Source organism: Phragmites australis, chromosome 22, assembly GCF_958298935.1.
Source record: "Phragmites australis chromosome 22, lpPhrAust1.1, whole genome shotgun sequence".
In the NCBI taxonomy this organism is placed as follows: Eukaryota; Viridiplantae; Streptophyta; class Magnoliopsida; order Poales; family Poaceae; genus Phragmites; species Phragmites australis.
Window position 1 is genome coordinate 19,657,709 of NC_084942.1, and position 22,367 is coordinate 19,680,075.

Sequence of the window (22,367 nt, forward strand, 5' to 3'; positions counted from 1 at the left end):
AGAGGGATAAAGTGAAGGTAAGAAAAAAGTATGACAAGATGAGATCTTTTCCTTACATTTGGTATCAATCGGTTGTTCTTATCATATATCCATGCAAAGTAGTAAGGCTCTGTGTCCTTTACAATTGGTATCATTTATGATTTGCTTCTTCCTTTGATTGTGTTGTCATCAATCACAAAAAAGGGGGATTGTAGCGAACATGACTCTCTTAGAGTCATATATGTGATTTTGGTGATAATGACAACATAGTCAATCGGACTAACATATTTGTCAAGTTTATGCTTTAGTAGATCTTATGGATAAAAAAAAAGAAGTCACCGAAGTCGGAACAAAAATAGGAATGAATTAAACTTGTTCCATGAATTTTTATATGATCAAATAGGATGGATTTCTGTACAATCTTGTAGAGCACTTCACAATCTTGTAGAGCACTTCACAAGCTTTCCACAGAGTCCAAGATCATCAAAATAGGAGTTCGGAGCGAAAAGTTATGCATAAAATACATATTGTTGTTTTTGTTAAAATTGTACACACCGAATATTCCGACGCTCACAAAGAAAAAGCTCCGACATTCAAAAAATACACCGGCGTTCACAAAGAAAAATACTTTGGCATTCACAAAAAGTTGCAGCAAAATTTAACAGACACCGGATATTTCGGCGTTCACAAAATGAAAACGCTAGACCATTTTTTTCGAAACGAGTTGCAAAAGGCTCGGTTGGTATCGTATGCATGTAGGATGTTCCGGCGTTCAAAGAGGACATCACGCTGAAGTGTCTGGCGTTTACAAGAAATAAAGTGGAGTTCCAACGGCTAGTTCGTAGAGAGTACACTCCGGATGAGCCGACGTTTGTAATGTTGCATACGCCGGACCTTCCAGTGAGTACAATGAAATGCGGTGAATCCGGCGGGGATGTGCTGCTCGCCGGCCACCTGTGCTGCTCCAAGCCACCTCCTTGACCTCACCGCAGATACGGTCCTCCCACCGTTGTTGCGCCCCAGCCGCCCGCCGTTGCTGCGTCCGCTCTGCCTCACCCGCGCGGCCGCGAGCCCTCCGCCACCATGCCGCCTCACCTGCACGCCCTCCGCAGCCGTCGCCTAGCCTGCGCCCTCTGCCACCACACTGCCTCACCCGCGCACGCGTAGACGCACTACTCAGGTCAGCCCTCGCCCTCGCATGCGCTGCTCCGGCGCTCGGGTCCCCGCCGAGGCTAGGGTCGGGGGGCCATTTTGCACCCGGCATCTATTTCGGTGTCAGATCGGATTTGTGGAGTCAGGTTTCGAGTTAGGTGCGAGCAAGTAAAACCTGACGAGAACAGATCCGTTGCCACCCCAACCGGAAACCATGTGTTCGATTGACGAATCGTGGAAACTACCTACATGGTAAACATGTAATATATAGCTTTGGTGTCGAGTAGGTGATGGCACACAGGCATGTAAGATCCATCAAACTCAATCCCGTTTGTAATATACATATGAAATCAACAAATAGCTATATGAACAGTGATGGCACATATATAGTAAAAACACTATTTATTTGTCGTGATTTTTGTTTTTTTTTTCTTTCACCGTTTGTCGATATAAAAGTTGATGTCGGCGCCTGGAGGGAATCAGCACCGTGATAGGTGACACTTCACTACATCCTTCTCATAAGCTCTCTAGTAGTGAAATATCCGATGTATATTCGACATCTGTTAGTTCATCTACGAGTACATGCATCCATCTACTACAAATTTACACAACATTTACGTCACTACTACATGCAGAAATTTGCAGAACCTCGATCGCCAGCGTGCTACAGATCACCGTTGGCTGGCTGCAAGGAGCTCTACATTCAATCGCCTGTCATATAGGAAATGTTTAATGATAAATATGTTCGTTCTATAACGCCTTCACCATCGTGACGTGTAGCAAGTCTGTGTTGTCATGTAATCTCACTGTTTATCCTAAGAACAAGTACGTGTGATTTGGACGCGGGGGATGCTGAGTCCTATGCATATAACAAAAGAATTTGTAAACATTTAATTTTACATGCTTCTTATGCTATAAGCTACTGAATTTCTCTTGAGATTTCAGTTGACGCTTGCCTTCTTGCCTCCTACCATCGTTGTTAGATCATTTTTAATAGATACTTTAAAATTTTATTCTTTATAATATTATTATAGCATCTTCTATTTTTTCATCTCCAGCAACTACTCTATTCCTTACCTTCCATTACTTTCGATCTCTCCTCGAACTCACAGTCATCTGTTGTGCACAGTAATACAGCCTCCTCATTTCTCCCGCAAAAATACGGTTCCTCTCTCCTCTCTCGCTTCCCTATAGCAAGTGAAACAGATACCACTGGAGATCAATACGGATCGACTCGATCGGCAAAAACCACGGCACAGGATACGGATAGGCTTTGCCGATCCTGCTGGAGGTAGCCTTAGGAAGGAAGGTTTCGGGGTTAGTGTGGTGTTCCAAGATGCTAGGCTAGATGGAGGTTCTCTCGAGACTGGCCAGCTTGGAGGAGTAAAACTATATCTAGTTTTTATATGTGGTTTTGGTAATTAGTGATAATACCTATAGACTAACGTGTTGAATTTGTTAGTGGGTATTCTATAGGTGATGCATGGGGTAGATATATGTACCAAGATGAATGAGTTCTAAGTGATACTCGGGTAAATTAATAATAATACCTATAGACTAACAATTATTTTGAGAATTGTTATTAGGTTATTTTATAGGAGATGCATAAATGATGAAGCATTGATTCATTAAGAATTACCATGAGTTAAAAGAATTAGATCAAAGTCATTGAGATCTTAATAATGCTCATAAGAAGAAGAAGAAGCTTGAAGCATGAAGGCTAAGTTATTTGTAGAGATCAAGTAACTAAATATATGTCATTGTCAATTAGGTTTTATGGACTAACTCATGTGCTTTATGCTTGAGAGTGAGTTGAGATTAAAATCCATAAGAAGATATAAGTTAAATTAAAATCATAGATGCTAAGAGTGAAGAACAAGATTAAACTCCACATATGATTAATTGAATTTATTGAAGATATCGGATACAAAATGGTTTTCTATGGAAAGATGGTGAAGGGCAAGCAAGACTCGGCTGCGATAGACCATCCGGTGGTGAAGGACAAGCAAATTACTTGACGCCGAAGGACCAAGGCGGTAGTGAAGAACGAGTGAAGACTTTGTGCCAATGGACCTTGTGAGGCTATGAGAAGCTATGAATGATTCGCATCAATCATATGAAAAATCAAGAAGAGATGGAGTGAAGATTATATGGAAGTTGGCAACCCTCAGAGTTTGAAAGAAAGAAGCGATACTCGAAGGTATGCGAAGGCTCAAATCGGTTCAAACGAGTTTTACTTTTTGAATTAGAGTATAGGTATGCCGCACTATTAAGAGGGATGCAACACAGAGCTAATTGTCGTGTCCTCAATGCTCAAGAGTTTCTAACCAAACCCAAAGTGAGAGTTTGCTTTAGGAGCTTAGTTTGGAAAGTGTGGAAGTGTCTGAATTGAGTTTTGGAGAGTTCCTAGTTTGATCATATGGATTTAATATCATGAATTCAGTTGAGATGTATAGTCCTCTGAATAAGCTTTCCATAAAGTCCAAAATTATCGAAATCGGATTTCAGGATCAAAAGTTATAGCGTTTTCTCTTCGGTGACCTGGGCTATTTTGTTAACTTGCGGAGTATCCGCATTTTTTTTTGCGGAGTATCCGCATTTTTTTTTGCGGATAGTCCGCATTTTTGCGGAGGGTCTGCAAATTCCAGGTCTAACGGCTAGTTTTTTTTAAGCACCGGCTAGAGGGGTTAAAGTCCGGAGGGTCTGCAAATTTTTGCGGAGTATCCGCATTTTTACGGATAGTCCGCATTTTGCGAAGGATCCGCAATTACAGGTCTAACAGCTAGTTTTTGGGGGGTTGGATATTTATACCCCCTTACCTCCTCCTTTGAGTGCTGCTGGTGCCTCCACGAAAATACGTCAAAGCCAAAGCCATTTGTGCTCTCCGCACTCCATATTAGTGAGATTTGAGAAGAAAAGTGAGTTAGGTTGAGAGATTGGAAGATTAAGAGCAAGTGAGCATAACTCCCATCTTGAGCACTCGAGTTCATCGGCAAGAAGTTCATGGAGTGTTTGTAACTCTTGGGGATTCAATCCCCTAGGCGGTTAGACATCGCCGAAGAGCACCCACGGTTGTGGTGTGCCGCTGGAAGTTTGTGAAGGCTTTGGTTTTGCCACTGCAATAGAAGAAATCAAGAGTGGAAGCTAAGCTTAAGTGTGACCGAGCCTGGAGAGAAAAATGATTAAGAGAGACCTGGATCAAGTGTGACCGAGCTCCTCAATGGAGACGTAGTAACCTCTAGAGAAGGTGTCCGAACTTTAGGAAACAAATTGCGTGTCTCCTCTCTTATTTCTTTGTTTTTGAGTTCTTGCTCAATATTTGTGCATATTGCTCGATTACTTTCTTGTGAACTTTGAGCTGTAAGTACTTAGTGAAATAGGTTGGAATATATCCACTGGTGCTGGATAATTTATGGATTTCATCCACATTGTATTGCATAGGCATCTCTTGAGTTTTTCCTGAAATCTCCAGAGGATCCGCAGATTTCTACGGAGTGTTCGCACTTCTGCGGAGACTTCAGAAAAATCTACGGATTGTCCGTATATTGCTAATCCATTGCATTTAGTTTGTAAATTTTTTCAGGATACGCCTATTCACCCTCCTCTAGATGACATCGTTGTCCTTTCAAAGAAGCAGGTGGAGGGGACGTCATTGGTCATGGGTTGCGAAGGATAACCGATGGGTGGTGCTAGGAAGCGTCAAAATAGATTGATTAGCGTGACGGCAGGAGGTGAGGGGGCCGAATTCAGCCTCGAGATAGCAGTTGGATATAGGGAGAGGCAGGTGGGGCAGTGGAACGATTCAACCAGTGCGCACAGAGAAGAACGTCTCAGGCAGCCAGAAGAAGAAGAAAGGAGGGGCGTGTGATCTTGATCCAACGGCTGTGATTAATCAACAGAAATAAAGTCTTATTTTTAGGCAGTTGAAGTATATAATATCCCTTAATTTTAAGAGAGGTTGGGAGATGCCATGCACATGCACTAACTGTTTTTCCACTCTTTTTGTCTCCTTAGGGTTTCTTGTATGTCATGTGTGGTGAGTGATCTTGTATCTCGGTGAAAAAAGAGATGAGAAAAATAGAGAACTAGTCTAGGGTTTTAGAAATTTATGAAGAATTTTTGTAGGATGCTCGTGAGAGGCATCTTGTGAACTCATTTATATAAGTTGATGAGTGAGTAGTTGGTTTTTATCCGCGTTCTTTGTTCTTGTCTTCCGGTTTTTGAGTTTTGGTGGATCTTTTGGTTAGGCATAATTTGTCTTAGTTTGATTCATCCAAAATTATCATAAGCATCTAGGTAAGTTTATGATATGTTGAATTTTTATAATTCTTGTTTAATCATGAAATTAGGGTTTAAACAATTTTCGTCACCATTTATCACATTCTGCTTGTGAGGGTCATAACTCTTGATATAGTGATCCAATTGACTTGATTCTTGTTGGGTTAGTTCCGTAATTTTGCTTAGCTTTCACTGTTAAAATTTGACTGCAATAGGACCTACAGATCTTTCTATATATCATTTTTAGCAATATGATAGCAATGTGTCTAGGACGTAATACGAGATTAATTTGGATTTTTGTTTTGGGTAAATTAAATTTTGTGATTGCCTATTTTGTGAGTAATCTATCCTACGCTTTGATAGGGGAGTTTTTTTTTGAGCTTATGCCAGTTCGGAATACGCAGCCAAGAAACTTACAAAAATTGAAGAAAAAAGAGGATGCAGCCAAAGACAGAGAACAGGAACGAATAGGCTAGCTCGGACTGTTGCAGAAGTCATGGCCTTCTCGCTTCAACTAGGAGACTATATGATGGGTACCATGCCTACTTCGAACCTGGATTCTTTTCTTCTTCGTTGAATATGAAATTTCGGTTGCGACTTGCGAGGCAAACACCTAGCTATTAGTGCTTGTTTGAAAAGCTGGTTTAAGGATTACAATCATTGCGAAATCTGGGCTAAATCCTCAAAATTCCTAGATTAATATGCTCCTCTTTCAAATATTCTCTTAATTGATACTTGGTAGACAATATGTCCAAGTATTTATTCGGTGCAAAAATTAGCTTTGGCTTGGGAGAGAAAACAGAACACTAGATCAACATTTTGTAAGAGGAAAAAGAAAAGTGTACAAGATATGCTTCCCTGAGTAAATCAAATGGAATTATGCTTTTGCATGGATGAAACACTGCTGTTACCTACTACTACAACCAAGTGATATGCATGACTGACTGCTGTTGTTTATTAGGATAAATTCTTCTGTATCACTACCAACATGCAATCGTTTGGAATTCGACCATCACGCCATCTTTTTGGCTCAAATTTTGCATGCAATTTCCATAAATACAGCATGGAAGAGTAATAGGTGGATATTATGTTATAGCTAATTGATGAATGAATGAGTTGTACGGTCGCTGCCTGCTCTAATTCATAAATAAGCGAGCAGATTGTTTGTTGGCGGTGATTTCCCAGGAAACGCGTGGTTAGTTAGTGATCAGAAGAAAGTTTGAGTTTGTTAAAATTAATTAAAGCAAGCCCCATCCTTCTTTCCCTGCCGGGCCTGCCCTCATGATGATGCTTAATTAGTCTCCCCGCTTCCTTTATGCTTGGCAACACACGAGCTGCTGACGGGACGGGCCTACCAGTCAGTCTGTTTAAACGAAAGCTATCGACTGGACACTTGTCACCGTCAGTGGAGAACCGGCCCCCTCCCCTCCCCTCCCCAGTTCCCTATAAAGAACCCGCTAGTCTGCAACAGTAATACAAACATGAGCAGTTTAGAGCAGTTACAGGACATGAGCATCTCCGACGCCGCCGTCGTCAAGAAATTCCTCTGCGCGGTAAGAACTGCCACGTACTGCTCATGCTGCTTTTCATTCGGTGCCTCTCCCTCTCCTTAATTCCCTTTTCTCCTCTCCCACTTCTCTTTCTCTTTCTCTTTCTCGCAGGACAAAAAGCTCCCGGCGAGCCGCGAGTTATTTGAGTCCTTGTTTCGTAGAAATTCGTAGGTTTAATCTGAACTGATGTCGTAGCGCAGATGTCGTGTCCTTATTTCATTTTCTTTTGCATAAATTCGTTCCCTACAGTGGACAATGGTGGAGTCGATGATTTGTTTCCACTCGGTTCATGTGTAGATGAATCTGCACAAAATACGGTGTTTGTACAAATCTTATGTTCATATTGTTTATCCGAGTTATTTGAGTTCATATGGTTTCGTCTACAGAGGGTCCATTGATCTCTCGCTGAAAGGAAGGAAAGTTTTTTTTTTTTTTTACTTTGATAGGGAGCTTTTTTTATATATAGCTTAGGCCGACTCCAACCAAACTTTTTTTTTGTCGTATCCCTATGCTCTGTACAATTGCTTCTCTTCAACGCCGGCAAATCACTCCAATAGAGACTGTATTTTTTCTTTTACTGGTGCTACAGGGATATGACATCGGCATTTGATCGGCAAATTTGCCACCGAGTTGGGACTCCCGTATCACTGTTCCTGAGCATACACTTGGGTCTGAGGGAGGAAGAGAGGAATGAAATGTAGGAAATAGAGTGTCTGTTGGAAGTGAAAAAAAATAGAGGATATTGTAATAGTGTTAGTGGATACTATAATAGTGTTATAGATGATAAATTTTTAAAATTTTTGTTGAAGATAACTCGCAAGCAAGAAATTTACAGATAGAGAAGAAAAGAGTACACAGGCAAGGATAAGTCAAGGTCGGCGGCTGGAGGCCTGATGTAGTCGTAGTCGGTGAGGATGCTTCATGTACTAATCTATCTTTTCTTCTTTCTTTTCTCCACACGCGCTTTGATCTTTATGAGGCTTTTTTTTTCTCCATCTTCTTTTTCTCCAAACGCACTTTAACCTTTATGAGGCTTAGAAAAGATAATATATTCAATGAATATGGCCCAAACTCTATCTATTATCTTAGGCCCTGTTTGTTTTCTGTTTCTGCAGAAGCCAGAAGCTAAAAACCAGAATAAACGGGGTTCTGGAGAAGTAGCTTCTGAATTCTTCAGAAGCCTGCTTCTGAGGAAAATGAACTAAAGCTGAGAAGCTCGCTGAGATATGCTTTTTTGAGAAGCTATGTGTTAAGAAGCCAAAAATTTATTGTAAAAGCCAACAGCCTATTTCCAAAAGCAGCTTTTCAGATAAGCCAAAAGCACAGTTTTTCAGAAAAGCTCAAAAACAAAAGCTCAAACAAACAGACCCTTAGAACTGATCGGGATGTTTTTCGATCCGTGCATCCTTTCCTAGGTAGATCCATCGCCCGTTTCTGATCGAGCGGAGATAACGGCCTGACCTTGGATAATCGTCGTGAAAAAGCATGACCTTCTAGCGGGATGAAAACGCCTGACAATTCAAAGCACTGCTGAAATTTGTGCATTCTTTATTTTTCTGACCGTTTGTGTGGAAAACGCGTTGTATTCCTTAACGTTAAAGCGCGTGTGGAAAACACAAAGGTATATAAGCGGGGTGGGCTCCCCGGAGAAAAGAATAGAGACTTGGATCGACCGAAGACACAAGAACACGTTAGACAAACTCCGGTTGACGACGACAGAAGAAGCATGAAGCTCTAGACTTAGACAAATATTGTTGTAACACAGCAGATCATTAGATAGACATTCTCAGAGCATTTATAGCATACACACAGGAGTAGGGTGTTACGCTCAGAGCGGCTCGAACCTGTCTAAAAATCCCTTGAGCATTTACTTCTTCCTGCATCCGATCATTCCACCCCATCTGCATCTCATTTACTCCCATTTATTTCACGTACGAGGCGGGTTCAGAATCATCCCTCCCGCCGAATCTCAAAGGGGGTCCCTCCGGATCCCCACTTGAGGAGTTCACCCTCTGACACCCACACCCAGTGTTCCCAGGCCTCCTTCCGAGCAGACAGGGAGAACAACGATCTAACACTGGCAATGGGAAACAAGGAGCACACCGGTCACACACGCGGCAAGGGTTTGAGGCCTTGGAAGGTCAGATTTGAGGAAAATGCCGACACTTACAAGAAACGCAAAATGTTTTAGAAATGATGACCATGCTAAAAGAACAACTTGCAGAGGAGAGAAGGACGACAGACGCGAAAATAGAAGCAGCTATGCAGCAAGCCAGGCATCAAATAAGGCAGGAGATGTTAGCCGTCACAGAGAACGCTTTGGTGCCGAGCCCTGGTGCTCCCCGGAGCAGCTACGTGTCCACAGGGCTTCCAGGAGAAGCCTAAATCCGTCACCCCGTGGATGACATCACAGAAAGTACATCATGCAAGCTTGTCATGCCAGTCTTGGGTGTTCCCACCACGGTAGCTAGGGGTCTGGCTGAGCAATGGGTGAAAGGGATCCTCTTCAACGGTAGTCCGATACCACAAGGATATGCCAGGGTACATGTGGACACTGTAATACAGAAGTGCCGTAAAAGCAAGCTGGATTACCCTGGAGAGGCGGGGGAAACGAGGCTCTTGAAATACGTAAGCCATTACGACATTCTGTTTGGCGAAGACACAGATGAATCTGGGTCTAGTTCGGAGACGTCGAATGCACCTAGAGGAACTATGCCTCCACCTTCGCCTCCACAGCCACTCAGAGGATCTACGCCTCTGCCTTCACCTCCACAGCCACTCAGAGGATTTACGCCTCCGCCGCTTTCGCCTCCCCAACCACTCAGAGGACCTCCGCCTCCTCCGCCTTCGCCTCCACAGCCACCAAGAACATCTCCAACCCCTTCGTCGCCACGGCCTTTCCCGCTGCAGAAGCTGGTAGCACCTGCAAAACCTCAGAAATCGATGTTATCTCAGAAATCGACTTCGTCATAGCAACGAGAAGCAGCAATCAGCATCTAAGAAGCCGGCATCTCCTTTGCCTTATGAAAGAACAGAGGAAGAAACCAAAATAATAGTGCATGGTGAAGTCACTGCACACTTCAAACGTAAGGAGCCAGAGAAGATTCCTTTAGATCCAGCGGTGGTTGGCAAGTTTCTTGACTCTTTGATGAGAAGACCTGGGCCTCCACCGTAAAAATCTAACTACGCGCGCATCATGTGTAAAAGGCAGTTAAAGAAGACGTCGATCGATATGGTAAAAAAAAAAGAAACAGGAAGAATTAGAAAGAGACTTCCTACTGTCGTCTAGATTGACAAAAGAAGCGCTTTATGACGAGTCCAAGGCTGAAATGGGAAAAATTGTATGGAAATTTAAGCTTAGCGAACCAATGGTCGAGCACTTGTCGGAGCTAACAACCCAAATACGGAGATTCCATGCCTGGTACTTGGAACAATCGAAGGCCGGTAGATGTATGTTCACGTACAAATACAGACATTGTGATTTCCTCCATGGAGACGACGAATACTGGATTTATTTCGACGAATGTATCAATTGTACCACCAAGACGTCCTCGGTGTTCAAATCATGAGTTTGTGGACTCTGTTAGTGTCTTACATGTATAATTCACAGTATATATTCTTGTGCCATTAGACTGAATGTCTTAACTTCTTGTGTATGTAGAATGGAGATACATACATGCGGTCAAAAGTGAATCACTCATGTAGCACTCCTCGACCCAATGAAGATAAACCAGACGACGGTCGCCACCGTTCCACAGGCAATCGAGGATTATGCACTTGAAGCTATTCAAATGCACCAATTAAAGCGATACATACTTCTACCTTACAACTTTAGGTACGTATTTTTCTCCATGTTTGTACTACTCTTTTTGACCATCATGATATTAGGACTTACGACTCATTAACTACGGTGACATATGTGTAGATTTCACTGGGCCCTCTTTGTCATCCAGACTGACTACATCTGTATCGTTGTCCTCGACGGGAAAAGAAATCCAGCCACCCAATACCAACCCGTCATAAACTTGCTACAACGGTAAATTAATTATTTCATTAATGCTCTAGTAAACTTGGAATTGATTGAATCTAAGTCTAGTTACGGTCAATAATCACACTCGTACAGGGTGTACACGCGCTACGTCAAGAGAAAAGGACGTCACTTTCTGTTCCGAAAGGAATAGAGAATCGTAACAGACTTTCCTTGTAGGCTTCAAATCCAGGGTAACAATTTATGTGGCTACTATGTATGTGATTTCATGCATGGATGGACCGAAAGCAATTATAGTCAAATAGAAAAAGCTGAGGTGAGTGGTATAGATATTAATGTTTAATTTTCAGTTCCTACTAGTGTTCAAATAGAATGATTTCTTCAATTCTGGTTGCAGGACCTCCAGCTGGAAACAGGTATCCTCACGTTGCGGAGAATCAACGCAATTCAGGAACAACTCTGCGGGTTCATCAATGACCAAATCATTCCAAAGTTGGGGTGGTACCATGTTCCCAAATGGTGTATTGACGGATCCAGCCCTTCAAAAGACCTGTGGAGTTCGTTACCTGATTCTTCAAAAGGCAAAAAAACGTAGTTCAGGGTCCTCGATCAAGAAGAACAATTGAATGACATCATTTCTTACCCTTTTCTTGTATACTTCTGTTAATTATGAACTATTGTTGTAAACTATTATTAGTTATAATCTGTAGTCAATGACATGTGAAATAACATGGTTATGTATGCATGAATAAGATGATGAGAATGAATTATGTATGTGTGTGATACATTACGTGTTGAGATTATTATATGTGCATGTGCTTTATGTGATATTTGCAATGGCTACATTTGGGGGGGGGGGGATGGTCTATCAGTGCCGGCTCAACATAAGAAACCGGCACTGATATGTATAATATCAGTGCTGGCTTTTACTAAGAACCGACACTGATATTCTTTGTATCAGTGCCGGGTTTTATTCTTCAGCCGGCACTGATAATCATTATTAGTGCCGGCTCAAAAACTGGCACTGATAGCCCATGACTATCAGTGCCGGTTCAAAAACTGACACTGATGTCGCTTTTGAGCTGGCACTGATGACCATTTTCTGTTGTAGTGTTCCAATGAGTTAGCCTCTTTTGCCATCCAACACAGCCGCACCTTACTAAATGAGGCACTACGTGAAAAAAAGTCATTAGTGATGAATGATAACTGGCATAATGACGAGTCCGTACCTGTCACTTTTATTACGTCACTAATGATAGGCCATTAGTGACGGGTCGTAACTATTACCCGTCACTATTTACTGAATATTAATGACGGGTTGTAATCTTCTCCCCGCTACCTCCAGGAACCCAAACATCATCCTTCCTTCTCCATGAATCTCCATCACTCCTACTTTTCTCCCTAGGATCAGACCTATCACCTCTCCAAAATGAAAAAGAGCTCCGGTATGATACTTTAGCCTGGTCATCCTCCTTGCGCTGTGGCGGAACGCGCAGGCATGATGCGTATTCCTTCTTCTTACTCTTCCGATTCCCATTCATACAATCCACATCAACATGTCCTAGAATTCCACAGATGTAACATAAACATGGGAGAAATTCGTAAGTAAATGGACACCATAATTCATTTCCTTCTTCTCCTACAGAGTTACTCCTCTCCACAACGGCTTCCTAATATCAATTTGGAGGTTGATCCTCAAGTACTTCCCCACTGCAGATTCACCATCAACATCCATTTTCACATCCAGCAACTTCCCTACCTCCTCACTAATGGCCACAGCGGTAGATCGAGTCATCATGCCAATGGGTAACTTGGAAACCCTAATCCATACAGGTATCTAATGGAACTAATAATCATCTAATGTCTTCATGGGATCAAACTCCACAAGAACCATCAGATCTCGCTCAAACATCCATGGGCCATCCTCAATCGCCTTTCGTTTCCCCGATGCCTGGTAAAACATAAGCAAGAAGTGATTATTGTCTCTCAGTTTCTTGCAGTCGATCACCCCTCTTCGGGCACCATGCTTTCCCAAGCGCTTTGATCAGACGATCCGCCATTGGGACCTTCTCCGAGAAAAGCTTCCCAATTGCCTGTGGACCAGAGATCTTCATCACCATCGAACTACCCTCACCAACCCTGATCCCTTTCCTCTCCCCCTCCAATAACTTCATGCTCTTCATCATCCCTTCGACTCTCTCCATCTCCACCACCCTGGCCAGCCGGCCGCACACTCTCACCCTCGCTCTCCGATCTGGGAATTGTTTAGGGTTACAACAAGAGAAAACCTCGTTTGCATTCCCAAATCTGTTTGTGAAGTGGACACAAGACTCACATGAGAAACTCACAAAAACGAGAAGAAACGCAAGCTGCAGAAACACTCTCCGACGAAAAAGATTGACAATTCGATGAGAAAAGCCAATCAATTTTTGGACAAACAGGACCCGTTGCCATAGGCATCAACTCGAGTCGCCGGGGGAACCCTAGCGCCGAGACACCAAGTCAACTGCATATAGTTTCCTAGTTGAAAAGCTAACAAGATTGGCTATGCAATTTAAAGAGGATATATTTGTCTGAGAGAAACTATTCCAAACATACAGTGATTCAAAACTAATGTATACAAGTGGGATATATTTGCAACAAAGACATTGGTATAGAAACTAGAAACGTGTATAACCGTCGCACTAATTTGCCATCAAACTGAAAGGAAACAACAACTATGCCATTACAGGCACACTTTTGTGAAATGAAACCAAAACAAAGTAACACTTTTGTGAGTACAAAGTATGGGAAATGATCCAATAAAATCCCGCTAAGACTAGCACAATACTTTACTAAACAATCTACTACTGTATTACACTCACGATGGCAGTAGATCACCCTAGCATCATTAAAATTAAACAATATATAGATATTTGCTTTAGACACGGCATCCATTAGAATATTTATTTCCACACATGATGTCACACTCACTTGATCAGCTGGCTGCTGCTCTTCATATCACTACACTATTGCTGATGAGTTGTTTGAACATCCGGCCAGGAGATTAACAAGGAAGTATATATGGAAGGGTCAACAACAAAGCGTCACTAGCGGGTTGCTTTAAACATATATGGATATTTACTAAGACCTATATATGCTTAAGCCATAAGCTCAATAATCGGTCCCATTCGCACCAGTAATACTTGCATGAATCCGTCCCTAACGTGCTTCACAATGACGTATATTTTTACGTTTTACTGCACCGCCCGGCACCCGCGAGCTATGCTCCGTGCTCAGCTTTGGGGTAGTACATTGTCACATTTTTATTTGTAATAAAGCTGCAACCGATGTTGGTTACTATCGGTCCTCCGCCGGCACACATGGTCGAGTATATTAGATAGAATGCAAACGCCAAGGCGAATGCACCCAAGGACAGCATCCAGCCTCTCCCCGGCGGCCACTGTGGCGGCTGCGGAGGAACGTCGCAGTGGCCGGGTGGGACCACACGGTACACACCTCCGGTGGCGAGGACGATCGCGTCCTTGCTGTTGTCCTCGCCCAAGTAGAACACGCGCCCGCCGATGCCGAAGCCGCCCCCGCGGCACGGCATGGGGCTGCTCCCGGAGCACCTGACCTTGGGCATCTGGGCGGAGGCGTAGCGCCTGTCGTTGCTCCTGCCCTCCACGCCGGTCCACACGCCGGAGGCGTACATGTACAGATACCTGCATGGATGCAACAATATTAGGCCACAATCAGACATGAAATCGATGGATGGAATGGAAGGAAGGAAACGACAAAACTTTCCTTCCTTCTAGTGAGGGATCGGCAGACCCTCGGTAGACGAGACCGCCGACGATGGATGGCATCCTGCCGTCTGTCGGACGGCCGTGGTTGATGACGAGGGAGATGGCCGCCTTGGATGAAGAGTTTCCACCCATGGAGATCACATACACCCGCTCGTACTGTTGCTGCACGTTAATAATTTTCAGTTGAGATTAAACCTACGAATTGTGCATCCGAATGCATCATGAGAAAGATATGGATGTACATCATTCACGTCGGCGCAGTAAAGGTGGGATGGTCTCTCGGAATCGAAGTTGCATCCGCTCGGGTTGTTCAGGCCCATGGTGAAGATCTGAGGCTTGTCTGTCTTTGAAGCGCCACGGCCGCTTGCCCATACGCTCTCTCCTGAAAAATCAAAATCCTAGGGCGAGAAATCAAAGACTCAACATTGAACCTGATGAGATTTGTAAACATGGACTTGTTGAGGTGTTTGCATACCCGGCACACCGCCGACATTGAACCGGATAATTTTGCCCCAAATTGATCTCCTGTCCTTTGAGAAATCACCATACCCGGTGATGAGGTAGAGGTATCCATCGCTATCTCTGGGTCGGAATAGGATTTGGCCGCCATGATTCTGGTACGAATAGGATGTGTGTGGCTGAGGCAAACCCATGGTAAAGATCCTAGTCACTTCAGATGGATCAGCTCGAGTCGCCTAACAGAAGAAGAGCACAAGATTAGCAATCTTCATATTCATCAAATTAAGAACTAGGCAATCCTTGAATCATTGGATCAATCAAAAAAGCACTGGGCAATCCGTGAATCTTTAGATTCCTCCGTATACTACGCACAAGTCGAATTTCATTTTACGGGAATAATAGAATACTCAAAGAACTATAAAGGAAAGTTGTTACCTTGGAATAGTCAGCGCCACCTTTCGCGGAGAATTCAGCGACGACGAGCTGGTACTGGCACGGCGTCAAATCGTTTCCGGCTGCAGCACCCCAGCACCTGCTGCCGCCGCAGGCCGGCGAGGCGCTGCTGTCGCAGCTGTAGGAGACGAAGAAGAGGCCGTTGGTGGCGAACTCCGGGTGGAACGCCACGCCCGCCAGCCCGAGCACCCGATCCGTGAGGTCGAGGAAAGGGCGGTGAACCCGCAAGGCGGCTCCAGATCCCCGTTTGGGCATTGAGGCCAGCCAGATCGTGCCGTCCCGGCTGGACAGGAACACTCGGCCCGAGCCGTCCGGGTGAGCGGCCATGTTGAGGTAGGAGCCCGCGCTGATTCTCTCCAGGCACACAGTATCCTGGACCTGCGTCGATCTGGTACTAGCAGTCACGGGCTGGTGCGCCGCAGAGCTCGACCAAGGAGTACCTGCTGCGCAGAGCAGAGGAACTGAGAGCTTCGTCGGGTCAGCCGTGTTGAACAGCACAGCCGAGAGAGACGGGATGCATCTCTGCAAGAATAACAGTTGGGAAATATATTAAGGTTTGGTTTTTTCTTCAAATTTCTCAAGATTCACACCTTTTTTTAGCACAACACTCGAACCTTTTTATGAACACCATATTTTTTAGATAATGGAAACAAGTTCCAGTCTTTTGCACCGTTCAATGCATATAGCCTATTTATGAACACCATATGAACTCAAGTAACTCGGATACACAATATGAAGATAAGATTTGTACAAAAACCGGCCGTATTCTGTGCAGATTCATCTACATATGAACCGAGAGGAAACAAATTCATCGAAGCTAGACACCATTGTAGCGAACGTTAACGGATTTATACAAAAGAAAACGAAATAAGGACAAGACAACTACGCAACGACATCAGTTCAGATAAAACCTACGAATTTGTATGAAAAAACTACTCAAAACTCGCGGCCGGGAGCTTCTTGTCCCGCGAGAAAGGGAAGTGGGAGAGGAGAAATGGGAAGAGAGGGAGAGGACGCCTAGCTAAACATGCACGTAGCTTATTACCGCATGAGTCGTCGGTGGAAATTAATACAAAAGGAAAGGAGGAACAACTTTAGTCGACATGCATGCACGTAGCTTATTACCGCGCAGAGGAAGGCCTTGACGATGGCGGCGCACTCGGCGTCGGAGATGTTCATGTCCTCGAACTGCTCCCTCAGAGCTGCGTCGTCGACGGCGTCGCAGCAGCTGATGCCGGTGTGGCCGCAGAAGCCCAGCGGGTCTCCCAGCATCACCGGCGGCGCCCCTACAATGAACAGAAAGTTACTTGATGGAGACAGTAGATCGGTACAGCAGCGCAAGTCAAGAAAGATCGATCTGGAGGCAGTATGTGTGTGTATATGTAGAGAGAGAATGAGAGAGAGAGAGAGAGAGAGAGAGAGAGAGAGAGAGAGAGTGAGAGAGAGAGCAGCAGCAGGTGCGCGCTTACTCACCTGAGCCAGCGCACACCGGGGAAGGAGGAACAGTGCTGGATGCCGCAGCATGCGGAAGGACGAAGCTGCACCAGAGAGCCATGAGCAGCACAGTTGCGCTAATTTTCTCCATGATTGATCGATGGAAGAAGGACAAAGTTTTCTCGAGAAAGAAGAAGCAGCAAGTTTGCAGTTTTCTTTAGCCCCTAGGTACTGTGGGCGCTCTTTTATAACGAGATGTACCAGTGATTCGCGAAGCATCTGGCTTACTCTGGAAGGGAAACATGTGAGCCGCGGCAATGGCGCGCCGGGAGTAAAAGGTCAAAAAGAAAAAGTCTCATTGGCGTCAATACCGTTGGTATAAACAGAATCGATCGGTTTGGGAGGAGATCCTCCAGTTTAGGGAAATAAACACTTTTGGACTTTTGGTCCCACGCCTCCCTACCCTAGGGAAATCACCACCAAGTCACCAACAACAATCTGCTCGATTCGTACTAAGTTGCGACCTAGGAACAACTAATTATCTGGAGGTGTAAACTTACATAAAATATTGTTTCAAACTAGCTTACTCCTAATGAAGTATATAGCTGATCCGATCACGCGCAGGTGGAGGCGAGAAGAAGAAAAGAAGGAAAAGGACGAGAATTGAGAAAGAAGAAGGAAGACAGGTTCGCGTTCTCGCCGAGCGTCGTTTCCATCGAAGCCATGCACTTGTGAGCTTAGTAGCTTCACAAATTTGCATACTCACATTGATAATATACTGCAGTAACTCATTAGCAAATTTGGAAAGGAACTAATTATATATATAGGTATAAGCTAGGCAGTTATGCCATACCTATCGATGTTGAGAAAGTCCAGCTGGGCATAGCCATATTTACAAAGAGAACAATGGCCAACAACATCAGCAGCTAGCTTTGCAGTGTCCTTGCCCAACCACTGCGCCATCAGACGGCTTTGTAAAACAGGCACCGGCGCCGTCTTCACGATGCATTTTGGAAGTCCTTGACTGCAAAGTTGGGCGATTGACACCACATTCACCGGGCACTAGATTTCGCTGCAACAAACGCAGAATAAGTTCCTATATACACCGGATAATTGACAGTTAACGTCTAATACACTAGATTTTCATTCATGATTCATCATATATATAGGAGCTATTAGTCAAGTTCCTATATACCGAATAGTTGAAGAAGCAGAACAATTAGCGTCTAATACTCTAGATTTCCATTCATGATTCATCATATAGGAGCTATTAGTCCGTACAAAGCACAAAGCAACAGCACTGGACTGAAACCCCAAGATGGGCATTCATCTCATATAGTGACAGCATAACACGCGGGTCAAAGAACAAGACGAGCAAAGGAACACGCCGTATCACCCGTCAGCCCGGCGAGCGGTTGCGGAGATCAGCGACAACGAAGCTTCTGTTAAAAGAGCAGAATTCAGGGAAAGAGTGCATAGGAATTATGCCTCCCCACATATCCTGCCAAAAGTGAATTGAGGTTCCATTCTCAATTTGTGCCATTGCCAACCCTTGAAAACATCTAGCAACTTAAGAATGCTTCTCCACCGAAAAGAGCCATCTTTTCCCATACCTGGGATCTTTACATTTACATAATAGTTTTCCCATATCAACTTAACCCATGGAAGATCTTGCTTATTGAAGACTTTATCAAAAAAATTCATAAGGAGTTCCTCATTTTGAACTCTGACCTTGAAAACACATCACTACCGGATTTCGTGACTTTGCCGTGTGCCCGGGGCACACTGCGAAGGCTTAAAAACACTCGGCAAATGGTTTGCCGAGTGTAACACTCGGCAAAAAATTCATAAGGAGTTCCTCATTTTGAACTCTGACCTTGAAAACACATCACTACCGGATTTCGTGACTTTGCCGTGTGCCCGGGGCACACTGCGAAGGCTTAAAAACACTCGGCAAATGGTTTGCCGAGTGTAACACTCGGCAAACAGCTGTCGGCATACAACGTGCCGGCAAACAGCTGTTTGTCGAGTGTTTTCTATCGCGCACTCGGCAAACTATTTTGCCGAGAGTGAAATCCGACACTCGGCAAAAAAAAAAAAGCGCCTAAACGGTAGCAGGGCCGTAACGGCCGGTTTGCCGAGTGTCGAGGGAATACACTCGGCAAACCATTAAAAAAAGAGAAAAAAAAAAGCCACCACAGGAGCAATCTTATCACTGATGTATGCAAACAATCTTACCACTTTTGTCGAAAAGCAATCTTCTTGCAAGTTTCTTCCTGGAAGATAGCTCAGCAAAGAGGTCTTTATCACTGATGTATGCAAACAATCTTACCACCTGAAAAATAGCCAATAGCAAATGTAAAAGTTCACATTCATAATTTAATAAAAGCAGCAAAAGAAAAGACAAGATGTACCTTCTCAAGGGCATCTTCAATGGCTTCATCACTGAGCTTTTCACTGCAGCCTTTCTTCAGAATGTTATCACAGAAGGTAGCGAGCAATTCAGCACTTGAACTGCCAGACACCCTTGTTACAGAAGACCTCAAAGGCTTCTTTAAGTGCCTGTAGTGACAGATATCTGAGAATGAGGCATCATCTTTAAGTTTATGATAACAGCAAAATGAAATGTGGGCAAAAAAAATCTCAAGATTGTTGGTAGATGAAAAGATAAAGGGCTTACATTATTATTTGCAGGAAATATGTGCGACAACTTCAGCATGTGAAATGACCTTGTACTATGATTAATGTGCAAAGGAATATGCAAGGAAGGGCCAATCTGATTCAATTCCCTCCAGCAGACTATAACATAGATATTGAGGTGATGCACTCTTTTTCTGTAAGAGAGCTGCTGAAACACAGCCTTACAGGACAGGGGATCAGCAACACCATAATGATCTAGGTAAGCCACTGGGCCTTCAAGGGCTAGTTTGTAATCGCTGATCTGTGACAAAAGAAGAATCAGAAAATAGTGTTGAATATATGCAGCCAAAAAAATGGTCATTTTACTATTTGAATTAGTTGTGATTTTTGTTCAGCATAAAGCAGAAGATAATATAAGTCTATGAAACTCAAAAGACTTCTTGTGGAAGAAGATGCATAGGACCATTTCTACTACCAAGTTTTCTTTTGAGTGCAAAGTCAGTAAAACAGCATTCATTCATCACTGCACTCTCCAAGTTTACAGCTTACCGCTCCCAAGAAACCAGAACACGCTCCTGGGAAACTACTCCTCGAGCTCCCGGCCATGGAGGAGCTCCTGCTACGCCACGGCAGCCTCCCGAGGCCGGCGGCGCCGTGCCAGCGATTCCGCATCGTCGCCGTCGCTCTGCGGACCAGGCCGACCAGCCTCGCCGTTCCGAGGCTCCCGCCCGCGCCCGCGCCCGCGCCCGCTCCAGCATGTACGTGACAACTTTTGCGAAACTTTCTCAAATTTTTACCACAGCCTCTACGTATCATATCATGACACCATGGCAAGTCTCATGTTTTTGAGACTTCGTTTGCTTTTTTTAGAATTAAAAAACCAATAAGCTACATGTTGGTGGTCGAGTGTTGCCACCCAGATGTTTCAAATTTCTTTCCATTTCTTGGGTAAGGCCTAAAAATAGACTCAACAATATGAATATGATTTTTCTACCCATTTTTGTCCATTATTTCATGCACTTACAGTACAAATTTGACTTATATCCATAAAAAACCTAGAAATGCACTTAATAAATTAAAAATAGCAAACGGAACCAGAAAAATACCAAATTTTAATATGGAATATGCTATATTATATGTTTAGTGTAGAAAAAGTTTCAAGGTCAAACGATGATTCAACCGTCACTTCAGCTTCAAACCTGATCTGTTCCGTCTCGAAACCACGATTCTTTCTCGGAGATGCTTCAGTTTTTAAGCATCATATGTGACAACTTTTGCGAAACCTTCTCAAATTTTTATCACAGCCTCTACGTATCATATCATGACACCATGGCAAGTCTCATGTTTTTCAGACTTCGTTTGCTTTTTTTTAGAATTAAAAAACCAATAAGAAAACAAAAAAAAGAGAAAAACAAAATAAAAATGTTTGCCGAGTGTCCGTTAGACGACACTCGGCAAAGGACGGACGCGCCACCAGAGTCCGTGAGGAGGGACACGTGGCGCAGTGTTTGCCGAGTGCCTGACTTTGCCGAGTGTATTTTCTCGAGTTTGCCGAGTGCTATTTTTTGCCGAGTGCTTTTCTCTTGGTTTGCCGAGTGTCTACTTGTTTGCCGAGTGTTTTCTTTTGGCACTCGGCGTATAGGGTGGTTTGCCGAGTGCACGATAAAATACACTCGGCAATGTCTTAGACACTCGGCAAATATGGGGATTCCGGTAGTGCATAGTCCTCCCTCACATTTGGGTCTACACACCAAATTCCAAGTTGCAAGAGGTTGCTTCTTAACATTCAAATCAGATCCTCTTCAAAGACAGTGCTTTCTATATTTATCAATTTGGTTAATCACTGACACAACCAACTTTAGAGTGCACATATAAAAAGTTGGAAGTGAAGACAAGCAAGAATTAACCATTTCCAGCTTACCACCTTAGGTTAAAAAGGAGGAGCAGCTAACCAATCTCCTTTCAAAGGAATGATGTCCTCTATTTTTAGCTTTGTGATACCAAGGGGGAGACCAAGATAGGTGAATGGTAAAGAATCCATCTTACAACTGAAAGTTTTAGAGAGAAGACTCAATCTTGCTGCATTCACATTAATAGGATACATACATGATTTGTTATAATTGACTTGAAGACCAGGATAAACTGCAAAGGTGTTGAGAAGGGCTTTAAGAACAAAGAGAGCTGCCTAGAACTATTAGTCAAGTTCCTATACACCGGATAATTGAAGAAGCAGAACAATTAACGTCTAATACACTGGATTTCCATTCATGATTCATCATATAGGAGCTATTAGTCCGTACAAAGCATAAAGCAACAGCACTGGACTGAAGGAAGCAGGCCCACGCTCATGCTGCTGCTGCCAGGAGCAGCTATAGTTGCTTACCGATTCGACTCACTAAACTAAAGCTGACGGACAGTTCTCAAAACTGAAAGGAAAGAAAAGCTACTGGACGCTGCTGCAGTTAGAGGAAAGTAGGCTCCATCTTTTTCTCTCCTGTAATTGTGCAAAGAACTGCTGGACAGTGCTGCATCTTCATGTTCTTTCTTCGGCAAGTCTGGTCCAGAACTTCAGAGTTTTCAGGAGAAAGCTAGCCGTCCCTTTTGCATTATAAATATATAAGCAGTAGATAACCATCTTACCTTTTC

General features: G+C 43.7%; 2 protein-coding genes and 1 long non-coding RNA gene across 4 annotated transcripts; 1 reads left to right on the forward strand and 2 right to left on the reverse strand.

The window, feature by feature from the left end:
• Positions 1-6,890: 6,890 nt before the first annotated feature.
• On the forward strand, positions 6,891-7,328 carry LOC133905427 (uncharacterized). Its single transcript, XR_009907609.1, has 2 exons — positions 6,891-6,962; positions 7,071-7,328. It is a non-coding gene; the product is annotated as an uncharacterized LOC133905427 (long non-coding RNA).
• Positions 7,329-14,669: 7,341 nt separating this feature from the next.
• On the reverse strand, positions 14,670-17,258 carry LOC133905133 (HIPL1 protein-like). The gene is made up of 6 exons (XM_062346844.1): positions 17,121-17,258; positions 16,773-16,933; positions 15,630-16,169; positions 15,211-15,430; positions 14,978-15,117; positions 14,670-14,897 (listed from the first exon to the last, which is right to left on the reverse strand). Exons 1-6 carry the CDS (start codon positions 17,230-17,232, stop codon positions 14,682-14,684), a joined length of 1,389 nt encoding a protein of 462 aa, XP_062202828.1. The 5' UTR covers positions 17,233-17,258; the 3' UTR covers positions 14,670-14,681.
• Positions 17,259-19,394: 2,136 nt separating this feature from the next.
• Positions 19,395-20,462, reverse strand: LOC133905252 (uncharacterized). Of its 2 annotated transcripts, none has more exons than XM_062346986.1 (3): positions 20,271-20,462; positions 19,762-20,022; positions 19,395-19,659 (listed from the first exon to the last, which is right to left on the reverse strand). In XM_062346986.1, the coding sequence occupies exons 1-3, from the start codon at positions 20,391-20,393 to the stop codon at positions 19,636-19,638; spliced, it is 408 nt and encodes a 135-aa protein (XP_062202970.1). In that variant the 5' UTR covers positions 20,394-20,462; the 3' UTR covers positions 19,395-19,635. The 2 variants fall into 2 exon arrangements, with proteins under 2 accessions (XP_062202970.1, XP_062202969.1); XM_062346985.1 differs by having other exon boundaries at positions 19,396-19,643.
• Between the last annotated feature and the right edge of the window lie 1,905 nt (positions 20,463-22,367).

What these genes read in the sequence shown, in the direction of transcription:
- LOC133905133 (XM_062346844.1), bottom strand. Translation starts at nt 17,232, where the DNA reads ATGGAGAAAATTAGCGCAACTGTGCTGCTCATGGCTCTCTGGTGCAGC. An exon ending in CCCGGTGTGCGCTGGCTCAG is followed by an intron (nt 16,934 to 17,120) that starts GTGAGTAAGCGC and finishes TGTTCATTGTAG; the next exon opens with GGGCGCCGCCGGTGATGCTG. An exon ending in ACTGCGCCGACGTGAATGAT is followed by an intron (nt 14,898 to 14,977) that starts GTACATCCATAT and finishes ATTAACGTGCAG; the next exon opens with CAACAGTACGAGCGGGTGTA.
- LOC133905252 (XM_062346985.1), bottom strand. Translation starts at nt 20,393, where the DNA reads ATGCGGAATCGCTGGCACGGCGCCGCCGGCCTCGGGAGGCTGCCGTGG. An exon ending in GTTCTGGTTTCTTGGGAGCG is followed by an intron (nt 20,023 to 20,270) that starts GTAAGCTGTAAA and finishes CTTTTGTCACAG; the next exon opens with ATCAGCGATTACAAACTAGC. An exon ending in TATTTCCTGCAAATAATAAT is followed by an intron (nt 19,644 to 19,761) that starts GTAAGCCCTTTA and finishes CTGTCACTACAG; the next exon opens with GCACTTAAAGAAGCCTTTGA.